Below are 23,202 nucleotides of genomic sequence, written 5' to 3'. Positions count from 1 at the left end.
ATTCGCCTAGAGTGTCCATATAATTGCTATCGTAATAAAATACTAACACTAGCCACACCTTATCTATACTCGTTGATCTTTCGCTAAACCGCAGTCCATCGAAAAACTATGTACGATACTTTGCTGCTGCCTATTGACGTTTTAAAAAAAAATTATGGGGTTTTACGTGCCAAAACCACTTTCTGATTATGAGGCACGCCGTAGTGGAGGACTCCGGAAATTTCGACCACCTGGGGTTCTTTAACGGGCACCTAAATCTAAGTACACGGGTGTTTTCGCATTTCGCCCCCATCGAAATGCGGCCGCCGTGGCCGGGATTCGATCCCGCGACATCGTGCTCAGCAGCCCAACACCATAGCCACTGAGCAACCACGGCGGGTCCTATTGACGTTTTAAGCATCTCATCAGAAACCCCACTAGTGTCACAATGTTCTTTTCACTTTAGTTTAACAACCATTTCTGTCTCACACTCGCACTCCATGGGTACATTTTAGTCAGCCCACCGCGTGCTAATCTCGGCGCCGTTTGCCCCCGAGCGCAGATGGTGCTGGTTGTTGGCAACCCTGGAGGAAGGGAGGTCCTCCGAGGCCCCACGAGGCCTGTGGTCAAGAACTACTTCACAACTGACAGGACAAAAGGTACGACCATTTCCCGTTTTCACTCCTTCATTCATTGACGACGAAGTTCGCTAGTGCACATTCACTGGGATTCGATGCACAAGTGTCCTTGTTTTCGGCACTGTCAGTCCAACCATATATTAAAAATTTTTTAAGTGGGGCTAGCGTAGCAGCTTCTAAGTAGAACAATGGCCCATCTGCGCATACACGCAGTGTACGTATCAAAATAGGTCAACAAAAGCAAGACCAATACTTCAAAAAGGAAAAATGCCTACAAGCAAAGGGGGAAATAATTGATTAGAAAGCCTGAAACACGGAGAAAATCGATAATTGCAAGCTTCAGTAAACGAAGGCAGGATGTTTTACGCAACACGCTAAAGAAGAAAAATTCAGAAGAAAGCGGATATCATATTGTTACGTAAGAAGACGCAGATGAAAAGCTATATACAACTATATTTACAACGTAATACGCCGCGCTTGGCCAATAGGCAACAGCCCGCGCTAGCTTCTAGTCGTCGTCGTCGTCTTCTCACAGCCCGCCTCTTCGTCATTGTAAACACTGTTCCGTAGCACTACCCCCGGCGGCAAAAGCGCCGTCCCAGAGCGACTAAAGGCTGGACTCGGAAGCAGTGTAATAGGCTTTGAGCCTACTGACGTGCACTGCATCACTAGATGCCAGAGTAGATGACGAGGTTGAGCTCACAGGAGCAATTTCGTACGTCACAGGCGTCAGCTGGCGCAGAACGCAGTAGGGCCCTGTGTATCGCGAAAGGAACTTTTCTGAAAGTCTGACGTTACGAGAGGGCGACCACAGGAGCACGAGCGCACCAGGCGAAAACTGTACGTCACGGTGGCGGGCGTTGTACTGACGCTGCTGAGTGGTTTGCGAGTCCGTCAGTCGAGCACGGGCAAGCTGGCGTGCATGATCGGCGAGGGCGATGGCGTCGCGCGCATACTCGCTTGTTGAGATCGCAGGAGGAGGAAGGGCCGTGTCAAGGGACAAGGTCGGTTCGCGACCGTAGAGTAGATAAAATGGAGAAAATCCGGCGGTGTCGTGCCGGGAAGAATTATAAGCAAATGTGACGTAAGGAAGGGCAATGTCCCAGTCGTGGTGGTCCTTGGAAACGTACTTGGCCAGCATATCAGTAAGAGTACTGTTTAACCGCTCTGTCAGGCCATTGGTTTGAGGATGGTATGAGGTAGTCAGCTTGTGTTGAGTGGAGCAGGAACGCACAATGTCGGCGATACCTTTGGAGAGTAGGTTACGACCACGGTCAGTAAGCAGCTGTCGCGGGGCGCCATGAAGTAAGATAATGTCACGCAAGAGAAAGTCCGGGACGTCAGTGGCGCAACTGGTAGGGAGAGCCCACGTGGTAGCGTATCGGGTGGCGTAATCAGGTGCGACAGCTACCCATTTGTTCCCAGAGGATGACGTGGGAAAGGGACCGAGGAGGTCTAATCCAACACGAAAGAATGGTTCCACAGGGACGGTGATCGGCTGGAGATGACCGGCAGGTAGCACCTGAGCTGTTTTCCGACGCTGGCAGGTATCACAGGCAGAAACATAGCGTCGGACGGAGCGAGCGAGACCAGGCCAATAGAAGCGGCGGCGGACGCGGTCATACGTGCGGGTTACCCCAAGATGTCCTGCAGTGGGTGCGTCATGCATCTCAAAGAGCACAGTTTGTCGTAGATGTTTTGGCACGACAAGAAGAAGATCAGATCCGTGAGGGAGGAAGTTCCTTCGGTACAGAATGCCGCCGTGGAGGACATATCGGAGAACGGACGCGTCGGTAGGTGTAGAGCGCAGACGCTCGATGAGTACTCGCAGCGATAGGTCTCGGTTCTGCTCATCGGCGATGTTAGCGAAGGCAGACGCAGAGAAAATTCCGTTGGCGGTTCTACTGTCGGCGTCGTCAGGCTCGTCTACCGGGTAACGAGACAGGCAGTCAGCGTCTTTGTGTAGTCGGCCAGGTTTGTAGGTGACAGTATACGAATATTCTTGGAGGCGTAAGGCCCAGCGACCAAGCCTTCCTGTAGGATCTTTCAGGGAGCATAACCAGCAAAGCGCGTGATGGTCTGTGACAACGGAAAAAGGTCGGCCATATAAGTATGGGCTGAACTGCGCAACCGCCCAAACTTGGGCCAGGCACTCACGCTCAGTGATGGAATAGTTGCGCTCGGAAAGTGACAGGAGCCTGCTGGCGTAAGCGATAACACGGTCGTTGCCGCGCTGGCGTTGTGCCAGGACTGCGCCAATTCCGTGACCGCTGGCATCAGTACGGACTTCGGTAGGCGCAGAAGGATCGAAATGGGCCAGAACGGGAGGCGTTGTGAGAAGGTCGATTAGATGCGAGAATGCAGAGGCCTCGTTATCGCCCCACTGGAAAGGGGTATCTTTTTTCAAAAGCTCGATTAGTGGTCGTGCTATGTCCGCGAAATTTTTCACGAAACGGCGGAAGTAGGAACAAAGGCCGATGAAGCTGCGCACATCCTTGACACCCTTCGGAACAGGGAAGTGCGTAACAGCATGGATCTTGCCTGGGTCCGGTTGCACTCCGTTCGCGTCAACGAGATGCCCAAGGACGGTAATCTGGCGACGGCCGAACTGGCACTTCGATGCGTTACGTTTCAGACCGGCTCGACGAAAAACGTCCAGGACTGCCGAGAGGCGCTGGAGGTGCGTAGCGAACGTTGGAGAGAATCCTATAACGTCGTCCAAGTAGCACAGGCACGTGGACCCTTTGAAACCGTGAAGGAGGGAGTCCATCATGCGTTCAAAAGTGGCAGGAGCGTTACATAGACCGAACGGCATCACTTTGAATTGATAAAGACCGTCGGGTGTTACAAAAGCAGTCTTCTCGCGGTCGAGATCGTCCACGGCAATCTGCCAGTAGCCGGAGCGAAGGTCAATAGATGAGAAGTAGCGAGCACCGTGGAGGCAGTCAAGGGCGTCATCAATCCGTGGTAGGGGATACACGTCCTTCTTGGTAACCCTGTTAAGGTGCCGATAATCCACGCAAAAGCGCCATGAGCCATCCTTCTTTTTTAACAGTACAACAGGTGACGCCCATGGACTACATGACGGTTCTATGGTGTTCTTGGCAAGCATTTTACGAACTTCTGCGTGAATAACTTGACGCTCAGCCGGTGACACTCGATAGGGGCGGCGATGAATAGGAGGGGCATCGCCGGTATTAATGCGATGTTTAACAGCTGTAGTTTGGGCCAAAGGACAATCGCTAAAGTCAAAAATATCGTGGTACGAAAACAGAACGCGGTAGAGCTCACGAGCGTGCTCGGACGGCATGTCGGGCGCAATCATTTTCTCTAAGTCGGCGATGGTACAAGTTGCCGACTGCGATGGTAGAGGAGGATCGGCCGAATTATCGTCTACTGCAATAGATGCTATTGAGTGATCCTCGAATGAGCAAAGCTGGGCTAGAGACATCCCGCGTGGCAGGGCTTGTGTCATCAAGCCAAAATTGACCACTGGCAGGCAGACGCAATTCGCCGTAATAGATAAAACGGTATGAGGTACTGTGATCCCGTGGGTGAGTAGGACGTCTTGCATTGGAGCCGCGATGTAGTGACCGTCGGGCACTGGTGGGGATGACACTAAGTCAACGTAAGTCAGTGCGGAAGGTGGCAAGCGAACGAAGTCGACGGAACTGAGGCGACTTGGGTGTGGTTCAGCAGGATCCAGAATAGGCAAGTCAAGGCGGAGAGTACTGGCGGAACAGTCGATGAGAGCAGAATTTGCGGAGAGGAAGTCCAAGCCGAGGATGATGTCGTGGGGACAGTGGGCGATGACTGTGAACCGCACGATTGTGGAGCGATCGGCGAAGGAGACACGGGAGGCGCACATACCAATTACGGGGGCTGTTCCGCCATCGGCGACACGGACAACAGGCGTCGTGGCGGGAGTGATTATTTTCTTCAGGCGGTTACGAAGGTCAGCGCTCATGATCGACAAATGCGCCCCATAGGCTGCTGAGCACGAGGTCGCGGGATCGAATCCCGGCCACGGCGGCCGCATTTCGATGGGGGCGAAATGCGAAAACACCCGTGTACTTAGATTTAGGTGCACGTTAAGAACCCCAGGTGGTCAAAATTTCCGGAGTCCCCCACTACGGCGTGCCTCATAATCAGAAAGTGGTTTTGGCACGTAAAACCCCATAATTAAAAAAAAAAAATGCGCCCCAGTGTCTATAAGAGCAGATACAGAAACACCGTCGACTTGCACGTCAAGAAGTTTCAGGTGAGTAGGCAACGTCAGTGGAGGAGTTCGCGGCGTAGGGAGCAATGCAGCGTCACCTCCAGGCGCTGCATCATCTAGTTTTCTGGCTGGGAGCGGCGTCCGAAGGGAGTCGGCGAAAAGGAGCGACGGGGCTGGGTAGAGCGAGATTGTCGTCGTTGGGGCGAAGGTGAACGAGAATATGGGCGGTTCGGCGCAGGAGAATCAGTGGCGGCATTATCGGAGCGTGCGGCATATGGACGAGAAGGGCCACCTGAGGGACGAGAGTACGCAGTATGAGCAGATCGGGTCGGGGAAGTCCATCGACTGCGACAGTGCCGAGAAATGTGCCCGATTCGACGGCAGTGAAAACAAATGGGCTTGTCGTCAGCAGTGCGCCATTCAGATGGGTTGCGAAAACGTGGTGGGTAAGAAGATGCGGGACGGGGCGGAATCGAAGAAGCCGGGTGGGTATCAGGGTGATGAGCCGAACAGATGGTGTGAAGACCCATGTTTTCGAATTCCTGGCGGACAACTGCCTGGATCAGGGAAACTGTGACTGCAGGTGCGTTGGTGGGGCTGGAGTCAAAGGCAGCCGGATAGGCGGCCTCGATCTCACGCCGGACGATCCTGGTAATATCGCCAGTGTTGTTGGGACGAGGAGCGTCGGCACAGGAAGATGTCGCTGGGGTGTTGGGCAACCGGGCAAACTGCTGGTCGATACGTCGGCTTTTAGCGAGTTCCAGGTGGCGGCATTCTTTTATAACTGCATCCACCGTCGCGACGTTGTTGAATACGAGCAAGTTGAAGGCGTCATCGGCAATGCCTTTTAGGATGTGGGATACCTTGTCTGCCTCAGTCATGTGTGCGTCAACTTTGCGGCACAGAGCCAAGAAATGATGAATGTACGTAACATAGGGCTCTGTTGACGTCTGCACCCGGCCGGAAAGCGCCTTCTGCGCGGCAAGTTGGTGACCGTAGGGGTTGCCAAACAAGTCTCGAAGCTGTGTCTTAAGTGAATCCCAACTGGTGAGCTCATCTTCGTGCGTGCGATACCAAACTCGAGGTGTGCCACCGAGGTAAAAGACTACGTTGGCGAGCATAATAGTAGGGTCCCACCGGTTATTGCGGCTGACGTGTTCGTATAAGCTGATCCAGTCCTCGACGTCTTCCCCATCTCTGCCCGAGAATACGCCAGGATCACGAGGAGCAGGGAGAGTGATGTAGGTCGTCGAAGTGGCAGCAGGTGTCGGAGGGGGCTGAGTCGAGTTTTCGTCGCCGGGAGCCATGAAGGAAGGCTCGACGTACCGTCCACTGCGAAGCTCCGTGACGAGGTACAGGGAACGTCCACCTCCACCAGATATGTTACGTAAGAAGACGCAGATGAAAAGCTATATACAACTATATTTACAACGTAATACGCCGCGCGTGGCCAAGAGGCAACAGCCCGCGCTAGCTTCTAGTCGTCGTCGTCGTCTTCTCACAGCCCGCCTCTTCGTCATTGTAAACACTGTTCCGTAGCAATATGAACAAGTGAAATTTTCGTCAAAGAAGACACCATGGACGTCCTGTGACTGCTTTAACGACATCTAGATTTGTGCAAGTTGAAATTTGCAGCCAAATTCAAAGATGAAGAGCACCGTCTGGAGAATAAACTTTATTACTGTAAGCGTTGGCATGAACCGAGCACTTTCTGACGAACCGCTTTGCAGCGAACCTGGGTTACTTGCCCTTAAATTAATTTACTTAGCATACAGAGATGCGCTGATATTATTAAAATAAAGCCTAGCCACTCAACAGTAATATTGTTCTGTGTAAAATGGGTAATACCAGGAACCACACACCTGGATCCTACGTGCAAATGAAGGACATGAACACGCGCCCTGTCTGCAAAGGCTAATGAATCTCCTTGGGCGAAGCAAGAAATGACATTGAAAAAGTGGGCACAGCCCTTTACAGCGGATCTAGACTCATAAGCTATGTGGTACAACCTGGTATAGGATTAATGTAAGCTCATTGCACGCATCGTCGTTAGTTGCATAGCGTTTAATAAAACACTTTGCACATAAATTCCGACGTGCGCGGTCGATATATATATATATATATATATATATATATATATATATATATATATATATATTCCAAGGCCCCACTGCGTAACTTTCTCTCATAATTACGGACTGCGGACTCATTACGCAGAGTCGTTTTATTTCATCTAGTTTTTTATGCAATAATTTTACCACAGCCGTGAGCGTAAATTCATGGTAGCGGCTCACACAAATTACGTCATCTAGAAGTTAAAGCTACTTTGCATTGTATTTGGGCAACTCTTCTCAACTGCATTTTTTGGTAAATGCATTTTGGCTATACAAAACTCGACAATCATTGGGAAGGCAAAAGCCCCACAAGAAAGTGAATACAAGATATATTTGTTTTCAAAAATCTGTGTCCTAACAATCTTGTGAGCGTGCGGCCCCTGTTCCTGACAAGCAAAGAGCGCCTCTTACACCATGGCTGTCTGTAATTTTCTACCAATCTTGTCGGGCAGTATTGTTGCACGTGCTCTGCTCGCTCAATCAGGGATACCATTTCCAGAAAAAAGGTCAGTTGTAAAGTCCAGGGTGCTTTCGAGAACTTTGGGTATGTTCAAATTCTTGCGAGCACCGGAGTCAGTCTACGTAGGAAGGTAACGAGACAGCTTCGAGCCTAAGCAATGGAATGCAACTGCAATCATCTGCAAGCATGGATGAATGGATGGAAGTTATAAGCGTGCCCTTTGGAACGGGGCCGGTGGGTTGCACCACCAAGCTTTTGCTGTTATACCGCCTAATTTCCTACCCAGCTTAAAGAAGAAAAACAAGAAAAAAGAAAGAAAAAACCGTAATGAATAACCATAACCAAATTTTCTGACGCCGTATTGCGAATTATGTTTTTCTGTACGTCCCTGTTTTTTTGCAGTTTCCCGTCTTTTCTTCCACCAATCATGCAGTCGCCTCTTGCTAATCCCTGCTGCGCGCATGTCTACTTACCCCTTGCTCCGCTGAACCCAAGGGCTTCAAGGCGTTCAGTGGTGCCTAAGTCGACCGTGGGGCAGATATCTTCAGATTCTAATAAAACATGCTCCATCATTTCTCTACCTTTACCGCAGCAAGCACATGCTTCTTCTTCCTTCTATGTCGCTTTATAGGTGCGTGTTCGAAGGCATCCTGATCTTGCTTCGAAAAGTAATTAGCTTGCCTTCGGCTTATCATAAATTTTCTTTCCTCATTTCGTTTTTTTACAATTAAGTACTTACTCATGGCAGGTTTTCTTTTCCATTGCCGCACCCATGAGATTATTTCAGCCTCTCTGACTTTCCACTTCACCCACCGTGGTTGCTCAGTGGCTATGGTGTTGGACTGCTGAGCACGAGGTCGCGGGATCGAATCCGGCCACGGCGGCCGCATTTCGATGGGGGCGAAATGCGAAAACACCCGTGTACTTAGATTTAGGTGCACGTTAAAGAACCCCAGGTAGTCGAAATTTCCGGAGTCCTCCACTACGGCGTGCCTCATAAACAGACAGTGGTTTTGGCACGTAAAACCCCATAATTTAATTTTTTTAACTTTCCACTTGACGTCCTTTGTTGTTGTGCTACTCACCCTACAGGCCGCATACTTGCTGGTAAGCTTCCTAGTTATTTTCCTCCACAGTGAATCAATGTTTTTTTCTGTACAGATGCCTCAACACGCTCCCAGCCCATTTACTTTCTTCCGTATTCCTCAGACGTTCTTCATATTCAATTTTACTGTGAGCTTCCGTCACTTCAAAACTTGTCCAGCCCATATCACCCTGCACAGATTCATTTGTAGTCTTCCTGTGAGCGCCCAATGCGAGGCGACCCACTGACCTTTGCTTCCCATCGTGTCGTGATTGTGCCCTTTATTTAAAGCAAACAACCGGATTTCCAAAACTAAGTCCTGGAGCCATTACACATTTCCACATACCCCGGAGCACCTCGTACCTATTGTATCTACATAGCGCTTCATTATGCTTCATTGTGCTTCATTATGGCTGCATTTCGCTTCCCCTTTACTGTGATGGTTTTTTTCGGTGTTTCCATGTATCTAATGCCTTCATTTATCCATATTCGGAGATACTTATATTCTTTTACCCGGAGTATTTCATGGCCCTGTATTACGACTGTCTGTTCACTGTTTTCGCTGAATACCATAACACCTGATTTTCTAATGCTAAATTTCAAACTTAAATTCTCGCCTTCCTGTCCATAGATATTAGCCAAACGTTGCAAATCACTTTGCTTGTTAGCCAGCAACACAATGTCGTCCGCATAAAATAAACCTAGAAGCTACTGCTCTACTACTGTGCCCGCCTGTTTGTATGAGAGATTAAACCCGGCATTACTTCGTTCTAGCGCCCTCTCCATCCTCACCATGTACATAATAAACAGCAGTGGGGATAAAGGGCACCCCTGCCTCAGCCCCTTGTTGATGTTAACTTTCTCCTATCTCCTCGCCCCTTTCCATTCAACGGAAACCGTATTTTCTAGGTAAATTTTTCTCAAAAGCTGTAGACAGTCGTCGCCTAAGCCATCCCCTTCCAGAATATCCCACAAAATGTTGTGGTCTAGCTTGTCATACGCCCCTGTAATGTCAAGAAAGGACACATATAACGGTCTGCTTTCTACCCTTGATATTTCAATACACTTAGTAAGAACAAATAAGTTATCCAAAGACCTACCTATTCTGAAGCGATTCTGAAGTTCTCTGAAAATGCCATTATTCTCTGCCCATGCTTGCAGCTTTAATTTGATTGCCTGCATTCTTCACCTGTATATTACCAATGTAATGATCAACGGTCTATACGAGCGAATTCTTTATCCCTTGTTGGTGCTTTCTCTTTTACTAGACATGTACCCACTCGCCCCTACAGAATATTTACTGAAATTTGTCAGCTCCAGCTCCTTTTCCATCTGGTTCCTTTTCGTGCTCTTTCTTTTTTCTTCAAATACAACCTCGTCATTGACTTGGAATAATTCGGCTGTTATTTTTGGGATGCAATTTAATGCCGCTTCCCTTTCTAGTTTCAAAAAGGACTTCTTCTTGGGCAAGTTAGTGCTTAGATTTCCTAGCTTTACATTGTGGCGCAAAATACATTTCTTGAAAAGGGACGGAAGAAAGGAAGGCAGCGAAGCGCCAAATTACCAACTGTTTAATGACACCCTGAAGAAACGTATAGAATAAAAGACAACTTCCGCTCATGCGCAGGGAGCCAAGGTGTGACAGAACAACATGGTCATGACAACATACTTTGGATAAAGCACATTTCTGCAGAATCTAATATGATAGATGTATCGCCGACACAATCAGACCCTTTCTTTTTAATATAAAACGCTACCAACAACTCCCTTGCAGTTTGGTCCCTACTTTTGCCAAGAATGAATACTTGTTCAAAGCATTGCGTACAGCGACAGGCTTTACAGTGTGCAGAAAGATGCGCCTTGTTACACTTACCGACACTATTAGCGTGCTCCCTCAGTCTGCCATTAATACAACGTCCCGTTTGTCCGACGTATGACTTGCCGAAATCTAGGGGTATCTCGTAGACGACCCCTTCAACATAGTCCCTGAAATGTTTGGCGTGCTGCTTCTGGCAGCTCCGCGGCCCCTCGCGTGTGATCCGGGGGCACAATTAAGTTAACTTGTTGGGAGCCGAAAAGACAATCGGAATGCCATATCTGGTAGCTACGTTCTTGAGGTTATGGCTCACACGGTGCACATAAGTTACTACTTGTGATTTTACTCGCTCCCTTTCCTTCGAGTGCGTTTTCGCACTCACAGCGGTAGTTTTTAGCTTCTGTAGGAGGGACTCGACCGCGGCATTTAAGACAGACTGAGGGTAGCCTGCTTTTAGAAGTCTGTCAAGTTGGTGGTAAAACCTCGCCTGCATCACATGCACAAATGGCTTGCGCAGAGCCGATTCCAGGCAAAGTAAGGCGATTCCACGCTTCACAGTCTTAGAGTGCATTGAGTCATATTGTAGCAATTCTTTTTTACCTCGAGGGAGGTACGCACAGCAAACGTGATCACAATTAAGTGTTAGGTTAAGGCCTAAAAACTGCAACGAACTCTCCTTCGGAAGCTCGTTAGCAAAATAAGTCCTCATGCGTTTGCTCTAACAACATCTAAAAGCTGCTCAACCATTTCATAGGATGGCAAGGGGCATAACAACTAAATAACACAACTAAATAACAACTAAAAAATCGTCAACGTATCTAAAAATTTTAAGAACATTAGGATGCGATGAAGTAAAAGCACATTGTAGTGCGTGGTCAAAGTAGGATAAAAAGATGTCACATAAAATGGGTGCTACACGTGAACCAATGTGGATGCCGCCTTTCTGCAAAAATATGCCATGTTCAAACGTTACAAAGGTGCGTTTGAGATAAGCTTTCAAGAGGGCAATAAAATTCGAAGCCGACATCTCCATTTTAGACACAAAATTATCTACGGCACTTTCATCAATGCAATGTTTAACGGCTTTTAGAAGCTCAGGATGCGGAACCGAATAAAAAAGGATATTTATATCAACGGAGAACACATAGCCTATTTCTTGGCCGCCACGGAAATATTCAAAAGCTTCATGCGAGTTTCTAGTCAAGAAAGGGTCATTGAGTTGAAGTAGCTGGACGAATTTTAGCAAAAAACTACTGACTTGATATTGCCACGTGTCCCGTTCACTAATAATCGTTCGAAACGGGACATCAATCTTATCTCAATCTTATCTCAATACTGGCTCAATTGTACCCCCGGATCACACGCGAGGGGCCGCGGGGCTGCCAGAAGCAGCACGCCAAACATTTCAGGGACTATGTTGAAGGGGTGGTTTACGAGATACCCCTAGATTTCGGCAAGTCATACGTCGGACAAACGGGACGTTGCATTAATGGCAGACTTAGGGAGCACGCTAATAGTGTCGATAAATGTGACAAGGCTCATCTTCCTGCGCACTGTAAAGCCTGTCGTTGTACGCCATGCTTTGAGCAAGTATTGATTCTTGGCAAAAGTAGGGACCAAACTGCAAGGGAGTTGTTGGTAGCGTTTTATATTAAAAAGAAAGGGTGTGATTGTGTCAGCGATACATCTATCGTATTATACTCCGCAGAAATGTGCTTTATCCAAAGTATGTTGTCATGACCATGTTGTTCTGTCACACCTTGGCTCCCTGCGCATGAGCGGAAGTTGTCTTTTATTCTGTATGTTTGCTCAGGCTGTCATTGAACAGTTGGTAGTTTGGCGCTTCACTGCCTTCCTTTCTTCTGTCCCTTTTCAAGAAATGTATTTGCGCCACAAAGTAAAGCTAGGAAATCTTCCAGTTTGTTTCCATCTTCGTCTAGGATATGTTATTGTATTATTGCTGACTTCCTGCCAGGTAACTTTATGTGGTTACAAAATATTCGAGGAGCGGCCTCCTTTATCTAACGTATTTCTGACAATCAACGTTCACTTTCACCTTTTATCTTTGCTTGCACCAGTATTTCAACGACATGCTTTTTCAACCGGTATATTTCCCATTTACTGGCTACTTCATCCTGTGTCAACTGCGCCTTTTTTGCCTGCCTGTGCTCTCGAGATGCCTTCTGTCGTTCGGCGATCGCTTCTCGTATCTCCCTGCTCCACCAAATTTTCGGTTTTTTTTTTTCCTTTTCAAAGAACCATGTTGTTTCTCTTTCCGTATTTCTATCCGTATTACACTTAGAAACTCTCTATGTTTCCACTCTTTACTCGGCCATTTGCAAAGTTTTTCCACTACTCTTGTGACTACATTTGTTATTTGTTCAGCGTTGACATTTGGAACGGCAATTTTGCACTCCTTGCTCTCTTTCCCAACTACATATCCCATTTTCAAGATGATGCGTTTATGGTCACTCCCTATGCTGCTATACCTTTCCTCGTCAATGAGCATTACTCTCAACTTATCATGGATTCCTTCTATCATTCGATAGTAATCAATGTTCGACGGTCACTGTCCCACGTCGCACATGATCTGCTCTTCACACTTAGGCCGTGTATTCACGATAATGTGGTTATGTTGCTCACAAAGATCTAGCATTGATTTCCCGTTGTTGTCAGTACAGCCATCTAAATCCTGTATGGGGGCATTCATGTCACCTAATAGGATAACTTCAGCATCATTCCCGAAACCCTTAATATCAGCACTTATGCATTCCAGTAACTCTTTAATCTTCTCTGTGCAAATTATTTCCGGTCCACAGATACGTTACACTCAGCCAAGCTTTTTCCCCATTCATTGCACCTGATAACCAAAAATGCACTTGACATTTGAAATTTACTCTTTCCCATTTGGCTCCCTGATGGATGAGCATTCCGACTGCCCCTCTTTTTCTTTCCAACTTAGTTTTGTTGCGCCCTTCCCAAACATAATTCTCAATCGCTGGCGCTTATTCGGGGTTCCTAAGGTGCGTTTCTGTAACCGGACACACCCCTATTTGTTCTCTATTTAACTGCTCCTCAATTTCTGCCAACTTCTCCTTTCTGCTGCCGCCCGGTATGTTGATATAGCCTATTGCACGGCAAGCTCTCTCTTTTCCTCCTCCTCGTTCTGGTATTGATGGGGATTCTATTTTGAGGATCCTCTAGGGCACCTCCTACTGCCTATTCTGGCCTCCTGAGCGCCCGTGGGTCCCATAAAAAGCAACAGCGGGACCAGCAAGTCACCAGCCCAATTCTCGTTGAAGCCTGAGACTGAAGTGGATCCAGTCTAGTTCGAAAGCACTACACCTTCTCACTTCCCTGTTTACTTCGACAACCTCGAAACCTTTCTCTCGGTTCATTTTCGATATCGCCTTATTAGCAGCCACTACGGCTGTTTTGTACGTGACTGTCACGTACAGGCCCCTCCGTCACCGTGTGCACAACGATCTGCACCTGAGGGGATATCCCGCGCAAGTTGTCCGCCCCCTTTGCCAAGCGCTGGGTTAGTGCTGTTCCTTTCCTGTTTAGGACGTCATTGAGCGCACCTGCTACTATGACAAGGTTGCGCACGTGGGCATTTCCCGCGAGCTTTGGTTTTCCTCGCTCTATGACAGAACCTAGTGTCCGCCTTGGAAATGTCCCTACCGCCACTCTTTTAGCGGCTTTCACCCTCTCCACATTGATTCTGAGCCCCTAGCCGGTTTGAGTTGCCGGCGATAATCACCATTTTACTGTCTCCTACCTCTCCCTGCTTCCCTTTGTCCTTTTCCGCGTGATTCGCACCCGGGAAGGGGCATTCACCCCTGCTCTCCTGCTTTTTTCGCATTGTGGCCTCAAGGCAAGTGCCGCTCTTTCCAGCTACCTCTTCACCACGTTGCACGCGTTCCACATACTTTGCTGGCACTCCCTCTCGTGTCACGTCGGGGTACTGCATTCCATTGTCATGACCATTCTCGTTCAAAATTGCGGCAGTGTTCAGCTTTTCCTCTGCTGCTTGAAAGCTTTTTTCCACTACCTTCCATGCATCACGCTCCGTATTTAGCTCAGTTTGAGCTCTTCGACCTGTTTGACAAGCTTATCCTTGAAAGCCTCCGTTTCCTTCACCCTAGCATCGACACCACAGTGTGGGCTGATTGACTCGATTCCGTCTACATTCTCATCCGTCCCCTTGTCTGCCTTGAGGGACCCCCCCCCCCACACGGCATGCTTTCCCCACTTTCTTGCCATGTATTGCACGGCTTTCATATAATGCATATACTATTATACTATAATCATGCAGAGCACGTGCCTTCTAGCAAAAACCGATACGCACAGTACCTAAATCTTTGAAATGCCGCAAAGTAATTCTCACCAATGTTTTAAAAGCAATCAATGCCGCACAGACTTATGGTATGCCATGTTTTCGCACGTGTTGAACCACGCGGCCACGCTCTCACTTTTCTGCCAAATCAATATTCCTGATACCAAAGCACACAGAGTAAAACCACTAATAGGTATTTGTCTTGCCACTTCCAAGCTACTATTTAAAGGCCACCTAATCTAACTCTTGAATTCAGACCCACCACCTGGCCAGAGCCGAGCAGAGTGATCTTGTGTCGACTTCGCATTGGACACATACATCTGACGCACAATTTCCTTCTCCGAAAAGAAAACCCGCCAACTTGCGAAAAATGTAATGAAGCTCTTACAGTCATGCACATCTTAATAACATGTCCACACATCGATACACTGAGACGGAGGTTTTTTCACAGCCTGTATAATTTGCACATTCCATTACACCCTGCCCTATTACTAGCAGATGACCCCCTAGTGCCATTTCCTAACCTCTTCGACTTTTTAGAAAAAACTGGTTATTTAGACCAACTATAATGTAATGCAGGTTTACCTGCCCTAACGTTCCGTTTTATTTTGTCTTGTGACTGGCGCAGCATGGCCTTAGTTGCCTCTGTGCCACTAAACCCAAACTAACTAACTATTTAAAGTCCATAAAGACTCGTCCCACCCAGTTGCACATGCTAAAAGAAGTTTCGCGAAAGGACGCTCTGACTATCCTGCAAAACGAAATATACACGAAACACACCCGCGCACACTGAAAAAGAGAGAGGAAAAAAAGTACCCAATTAATATTCAAAGGGTAAAAAAATCAGCAAATTAAAAACAGAAGCAAGCTCAAAGCATGCACAAAATACTTATGATTTTGTCACCGCCACGCAGCCCTGGAAAAACACGTCCATCCGCCATAAAATCTCACGCTACTACTCAGTCTCTGCTACAGCATGGATGGATGGAATGGATGGATTTTTTGAGCGTCCCCTGTGGAATGGGGCGATGGGTTGTGCCACCAAGCTCTTGCTATTATATTGCCTAATGTCCTACCCAGGTTAAACAAGAAAAAAAACACTATGAACTCCCACAACCGAATTTTCTGATCCCCTATTGCGAACTGTGCGTTTTTACGTCTCCGTTTTTTGTCGTTTCCCTACTTTTCTTCCACCAATCCTTCAATCGCCTCTTACTAATCCCTATTGCGCACATGTTTACTTTTCCACTGCTCTCGTTGAACCCAAGGGCGTCAAGGAGGCCAGTGGTGCCAGTGGAGGCCAGCAGACCTTTTTAGACATTACAGGAGCCTATGACAACGTAGGCCGCAACATCTTGTGGAATATTCAAGAAGGGGAAGGTTTAAGTGACGATTGTCTACAGCTTTTGAGAGAGATTTACCTAGAAAGTACCCTTTGCGTTGAATGGGAAGGGATGAGGAGAAAGTTGATATCAACAAGGGACTGAGGCAGGGGTGCCCTTTATCCCCATTGCTGTTTATGATGTACATGGTAAAAGTAAAAGCAATAATTCACCGTTACAATCTTATTATTATTATTAATCAAAATTTAACTTGCTCATGTTTAAGTATACCCTTTACTTCATGTAATACAGTAAGAAGTTTTTGCTAGTATTCCTATCAAGGCAAGGCTGACTATCGTATTGATCACTACCTCATGTAATAATAGTTTGTTTTTCATCTTGAGTTATTTATTTATTTGCCTTTTTTGTGTTACTTATTTATGAACTAATTTATTTTATTTTTATTTATTTTATTTTATTTACCACCCGATTCGTGGCCTATCACGTATGGTGGGTTTGTGCTGTTAATTGAGGCTTCTTCATCATCATCATAATCAGTAAAGGTGCTGTTCCCTGCCAGTGAACTTCTCTCGCCTTTCGTCCCGCGACAAACTGGTAGAACTGCTTGTAGGCCTAGGTGACACCATAGGCGATCTGAACCCGAAGCTGCAGACGCCACCAGCCTTCTCACCCCAAGTCGCCTCAAGAAGCCGTTGCTCGCAGGGACTGCCACCTGAGTTTGATCTGCTGTCAAGTTCATCGAGAAGAATGTCCACCAATACGGCATGCCAGACGCAAAAGACCCAAACTGCGCCTGTCCCATGGATTTCTTATGCGTCACGTACGCCACGATCTTTCCGCGGCGACGCATTCGAGGACGTAGAAGATTGGTTGGATGACTTCAAACTAGTCGCCAGCTTCAGTCATTGGGACGACACCAAGAAGATGCGGTACGTCTATTTTGCACTGAGGATTCAGCGTGCATATGGTATGAGAATCACAAATCGTCTCTGAAGAATTGGCAGGAATTTCTGTGACGTCTTCGCGACACTTACAGTAGCGCTGAAAGGAAAGAACAAGCAGGTCAAGTGACGAAACCAGAGGCCAAACTCTCTTAATAATAGTATTACTCTCTTTAATCAAATTTTTAACCTGTTGCGCAATTAGCTTTTCGAAGAGAGTGTTGAGCACACTCAGTACTGATATTGGCCGGTAACTACTTGGTTGGTTTGGATCTCCATCTTTATATATGGGAACCACCTTTGCAACTTTGAGTATATCTGAGTAACAGCTATCTTCAATGGAGTCATTGAACAGTTGGTATAGGTAAGGACCAATGATATCAATGTTTTCTTTTATTACCCGCATCTGGATTTCATCAAGACCCGCTGCTTTATTTACTGCCGTCCTACTGACCACATATCTTAAATCTTCCATAGAAATGTTATCAAAATAAGAGTTATTACTTGCAGATTTAGGGACAAGTGAAGTAGATAGCTGCCGTGGGAATGGACTAGTGAGGCTAGAACCAACATTAATGAAGTAATCGTTAAAATTGTTAAAATTCACGAAATGTGGCAGGTGATGCAACTTTAGGCACCCCCCTTCGTCACTTACATCGAAACGATGCGTGCGTCAGTGCCAACTGCAGTCAGTTTCTCATCTCCCACGGGACAGGCAGCACCGTGGTTTCCAAGCACCGCAACTCCGTGTGCAGCTACATACAGTGACCAACGACTGAACATGAGGAAGAGAGATGTGTGGCGCAAGACCGACAATCGTCCATTGTGTTAGCCCTTTGGGGAAGCTCAGCACTGTTACCATGACTGTACATTCCGCCGAATGGGTCTCGGTGAATTTCACCCAGACGCGCGCTACGGCCAGCGCGCTCACGAAATCGAAGCGCGTCTGGGCAGGGTATCATCAACTTGCAGTTCCACAGCGACGGCATCTCTATCACCATGTCCTAGGCGTATTGTGCCCCCTAGTCGAAACACTACCTCCTTGAATTCCGTCGGCCACAGTGTCTCCAGCCTGTCTCGGGAAAACTAGGAACAGCGACCTCAGGGAGTGAGGCCGCTGTCTGTGAAACTGTCCGATGTACTCCCTCAACGCAACATGCAACCCACAAGCGACGAACCAATTCCCGTAATCTCACCGGATACCGAAGTTTGCGCTGGTGTTACCATCTCGGTTGATGGCCATTAAATAACTGCTCTCGTCGCCAACGGTGCCGATTACTGTGTTGTGAGTGGCACATTCGCAGCTGCATTTCGGAAGGCTACGACGCCTTGGGTAGGTTCCCAGATGTGCCGCTGGTCATCTTCTAACACGAACAGGACGATGCACGACCAGAATTCAAATGCGCAATTCCACCTTTAGGGGCTAATTCGTTGTACGGCCGCATGGTTAGCGGGAAATATTCTTGGGGGTGGATTTCCTTTGGGAATATCAAGCCGTCATACATCCTCCCATCCTGCAGCCAAGAGCATTGCGTGTCGCTGATCGCACAGGTACACTACAAACACGGAGTAGCATTTTCGTTGTCCTCGAGTGCGAGTCCGATCAAAATCGCTGAAGGGAACGTTTCCGTCTTGCTGGGTAGACAGCTCAGCGTAGCAAGAGGTGTTGTTGAACTGCACTGCTAACAAACGGCGATAATGGTGACGAGTTTCAGTGGAGAATTTCAGCATGTGGTTCAGCGCGCTGCAATAGCGCACTTCAAACACCTCGATGCACCACAAGACTGTGCGTCTTTGACAGAACTGTCGGTGAGCAGCACCCATGACGCAAAGACTGTCAGTGCCATTGATGCGAGCCCGGCGTGAGGAGGCAAGGAAATGCTACTACTATGGACACGACAGCGGTAGTGGGCAAACTGGATAAACTTGAGTTCAAGGTACTGTACAGTACGTTTCTGCTATTTCTGAAAAATAAAACCATGCAAATATGTCTAGCGGACAACTTAAGCGGGGCACGCAGAAGCAGAGCCGCTTTAATGAAAGCGCACCGCAGGGTCTAGGCGACACAACGGAAACGGTCGCCCGTCAAATCAACACTTCTGTGCCCGCCGCGGTAGCTTCGCGGTTCTGGCATTGCTCGAGGTCGCCGATTTGATCCTGACTGCGGCAGCAGCATTTCGACGGGGGCGAAATAAAATCTAGGGGCACCTTAAAGAACACCACGGTGTCAAAATTAATCGGGAGTTCGCCACTACGGCCTCCCTCATAATCGATTGTGATGTTGGCGTGTACAGCCCCATACTCCAATTCAAGTTTAGTACCTGTGCCGCGATGCGATGTGCCATGTGAAGCAACAACAACGCCAAACCCTCTCGGAGGTTATGACATATGGCGCACCACAACAGCTCAACAAATACCTCTCCCTTTGAGTTTTGTGTACTACGCAGACAAACAGCAATACTGCACGCAAAGTCACGTTTAACATGAACTTACCACTCTCGTGTTGGACAAAATGTTAAAGAAATTAAACACTCGCCGTCAACCTCATCGCTAATTATTGTCAAAGAAAACAGCACAAAAAGCTTCGCTTAGATCGATTCCCACAGTGTGTGGGATCTGCATAATTTTTTCGTCCATGGACTTGCGCAGTGGCTACTGAAAGATTGAAGTGGGTGAGCGCAACCGTTAAAAGACTGCCTTTATTTTATCGGACGGCCTCTATGAGTTTAAGGTCCTCGCATTCAGCTTGTGTTCTGCGCCTCCAACTTCTCAACTAATGCTGGACGTTGTCTTATCTGGCCTTAAGTGACAATCGGGCCTCGTGTATTTAGATGATGTTGTAGACTTGTCATCGACTTTTGAACAACACATGGAGCGACATAAAACTCTCCTTCAGATAAGATTATCGCGACATGTATGACGCGGGCTCAGTTCTGCCCAGCACTGGAAAATTTTTGAAATTATTTTTTTTTCGTCAATGAAAAGTGGCACATATCCACATATCCACATATCCACCCAGTGGTCCGTTGGTTGGTTTGCAACCCGGCTCCCTCAACGCAGCAGTTCGATCCTCTATTCATTACACCATGTGCTTCCAAGTCAACCAAGTTGGCGAGGGGTGGGGAACACTGTTACAGACAGACAGACAGACAGACAGACAGACAGACAGACAGACAGACAGACAGACAGACAGACAGACAGACAGACAGACAGACAGGCAGACAGACAGACGGGCAGGCAGGCAGGCAGGCAGGCAGGCAGGCAGGCAGATAGATAGATAGATAGATAGATAGATAGATAGATAGATAGATAGATAGATAGATAGATAGATAGATAGATAGATAGATAGATAGATAGATAGATAGATAGATAGATAGATAGATAGATAGATAGATAGATAGATAGATAGATACTGGAATGTGCTTGAAGAATCTCAAACAATACCATTCACATTAACAAGATTCAACACCGAATAGGCTCCATATCGCAATATGTAGAGAGATTACATTTAACATTTGGGGCCATCTGCGTGTGTAAGCGTGAATAAGACTATACCAGAAAACCTAAGAAACTGAGGTCAGAAGGCAATCATAAGGAACAGACACTGAAAGCTTGCGAAGCAGAACTTCTGCGGCAGAGTAAAAGCGGCGATGACTCAGCGGCTGTAGTGAATAAATCGAGTCATTTGTGTAAGCACAAAACGAGAGAAACGTAGGTGCTCAACACAGCCTTCGTCTTGTCTTTTTTCGTTTGCAATACCGTGGGTAAAATGAAGCTTGACGTTACACTCATCGATAGCAGCCGCAGCAGTTTATGGTAACGTTACACAGTCAATGGTGCATACTTTACGTTATACACATCAAGGTGAGTTTTGAAGACAAAAAGTTACCTCTGATTTGTATCAATAAACGGGCGTGCCATCGTAGCACAATGCAATGGATATAGCGCACGGGGCCGAGCCGTGAACTACAACGGCCTGAAATGAATTTCCAGGAGAATAACGAAATTAAGAAACCTGTCGCCATATTTGCAGATTCCAGGTGAGAAAAGAGTGATCCATGCTGGCACAACAGGCGAGCGTAACTCCGTGTCCAAAACTCCTGACTGTGTTTAAACAGAAACCACAGAGACGATTATATTTCAGCATAAACATTCTGGTTGTACACTCGCCTTGATAGAGATGTGGTCGCATATTCTTATAAAAATTCACCGTCGTCGAGCACATAGAAGCTTCGTGCGTGTACCGGCAGACTCCACCCGCTTGTGACGACATGAGTGTTTCTGCAGTGGTGCTGACGTGTGAGCCGGAGCGGTTCTTGGTGCGCATCAACTTCACGCAGCCCTTCCGGGGCGTGGTGCACGCTGGCGACAAGCGCGACAACTGCCGCATCCGGGGAGACGGCTCGCGGCTTTACACGCTCCCTGTGCCCCTCAACGACTGCAGCACAATGCACAACGTGAGTACAGAGTGGGCGTCGTGTGTAGGACCGACATTGCAGATACATTTGTAGTTCCCTAATAGCAGCATCTGGCCACATTAAGTGCTAGGATTCTAATTACGATAGCACTGCTGAATGAAATAAGGAAGACTGTGTGATCGTGGTAATTCTGGAGAGTAAGGTATTCCATTTTTTTATTGATAAGGTTAAAGGTGAATTCTAGTACTTTTCCGTCAGCGCGCAGATAGGGTTAACTTTGTAAGCATGATCAATGCGACGTGAAGCAATACTGGTTAGCAATGCAGGCAATCAAATTAATGTTGCAAATATGGGCACAGAATAATGGCCATTTGGGAGAACTTCAAAATGTTTTCAGAATAGGCACACGTCTGGATGGTAACTTATGTGTATTTACTCAGTTTATTGAAATATCTAGAGTATAAAGGAGACCGTTATATGGTGGCTCTTTAGACGTTATAGGAGCGTATGACGACGTAGACTGCAACATTTCGTGGCATATTCTGGAACGGAAAGGCTTAGACGACCATTGTATACAGCTTTTGAGAGATATCTACCTAGAAAATGTCGTTTTCGTTGAATGGGAAGGGATGAGGAGTGAGGAGAAAGTCGATATCAAGTACTGGTAAAGTTGACCTTTATACCCACTCCTGTTAATGATGTACATGGTAAGGATGGAAAGGGCGCTAGAGGGAAGTAATATCGCGTTTAATCTCGCATACAAACAGGAAGTTACAGTACTTACAGTTACAGTTACAGTTACATCTGCAGCTTCCAGGTTTGTTTCATGCGGGCAGCACTATGTTGCTAGCTTACAAGCAAAACAGGGGGAAGGCGTGAGATGGAAATTCAAGAGATGAGCAAAACGAGATCAAGGTGAAAGCAGGAGCCAACGTTTCGGCAAGTGGACAAGTCAAGACAAGTCCACTTGTCAAAACGTTGGCTCCTGCTTTCACCTTGTCCTCGTTTTGCTTATAGCTTATAATCAAAGTGATATGCAACGTCTGGCTAATATCCGTGGACAGAAAAGGCGATAATATAGGTTTGAAATTTAGCGTTAAAAATCAGCTGTTATGATATTCAATGAAAACAGTGAACAGAGAGTGTCAACACAAGGCCAGGAAATACCTCGGGTAAAAGAATACAAATACGTTGGTGTATGGATAAACGAAGGCACAGATATATGGAAACACATGGAAAAACAATAACAGTAAAGGGGAAGAGAAATGCGACCAGAATGAAACAGAGCGATATGGGGATACAGCAGGTAGGAGGTGCTCCTGGATATGGGGAAAGGTGGAATGGTTTCAGGCCTTACATTTGAAAATGCAGTTGTTTTCTTGAAATCAGGGGCACAATCATGACACGATGGGAACCAAAGGTCAGTGGGTCGCCTCGCGTCGGGCGCTATCGGGAACACTACAACGGAAGCTGTGCAGGGCGACATGGGCTGGATTAGTTTTGAAGTGAGGGAAGCCCACAACATAATTGATTGTAAGGAAAGACTGAGGAATGTGGAAGAAAGTAAATAAGCTGGCAGAGTTTTCAGGTATTTGTACAGGAAAATATGTATTCACAGTGGAAGACAAGAACCAGGAAGATTGCCAGCAAGTATGCGACCTGTGTGGCGAGCAACATGGCAACAAAGAACGTCAAGCGGAAAATCAGTGAGGCTGATATAATCTCATGGGTAACGGCAATGGAGAAGAAACCTGCTATGAGCAAATACTTAAGAGGAAAGACGAAATTAGGAAAGAAACAATTTATGATAACTCAAAAGGACGCTTTTTACTTTTCGAAGCGAGATCGGGA

General features: G+C 47.1%; 1 protein-coding gene across 1 annotated transcript in view; it reads left to right on the top strand.

Annotated features, from left to right (window-relative positions):
* Positions 1-23,202, top strand: part of LOC126518597 (uncharacterized) — a 125,707-nt gene that overhangs the window by 63,051 nt on the left and 39,454 nt on the right. The window contains exons 2-3 of the mRNA XM_050168373.3: positions 542-638; positions 21,221-21,390. Of these exons, the coding sequence (XP_050024330.1) occupies positions 542-638; positions 21,221-21,390 (267 nt within the window). The remainder of the gene's footprint in view (positions 1-541; positions 639-21,220; positions 21,391-23,202) is intronic.

Source organism: Dermacentor andersoni, chromosome 1, assembly GCF_023375885.2.
Source record: "Dermacentor andersoni chromosome 1, qqDerAnde1_hic_scaffold, whole genome shotgun sequence".
Taxonomy (NCBI): domain Eukaryota; kingdom Metazoa; phylum Arthropoda; class Arachnida; order Ixodida; family Ixodidae; genus Dermacentor; species Dermacentor andersoni.
The sequence above is the reverse complement of the archived record's forward strand: the minus strand, read 5'-3'. Positions and strand labels throughout refer to the sequence as shown.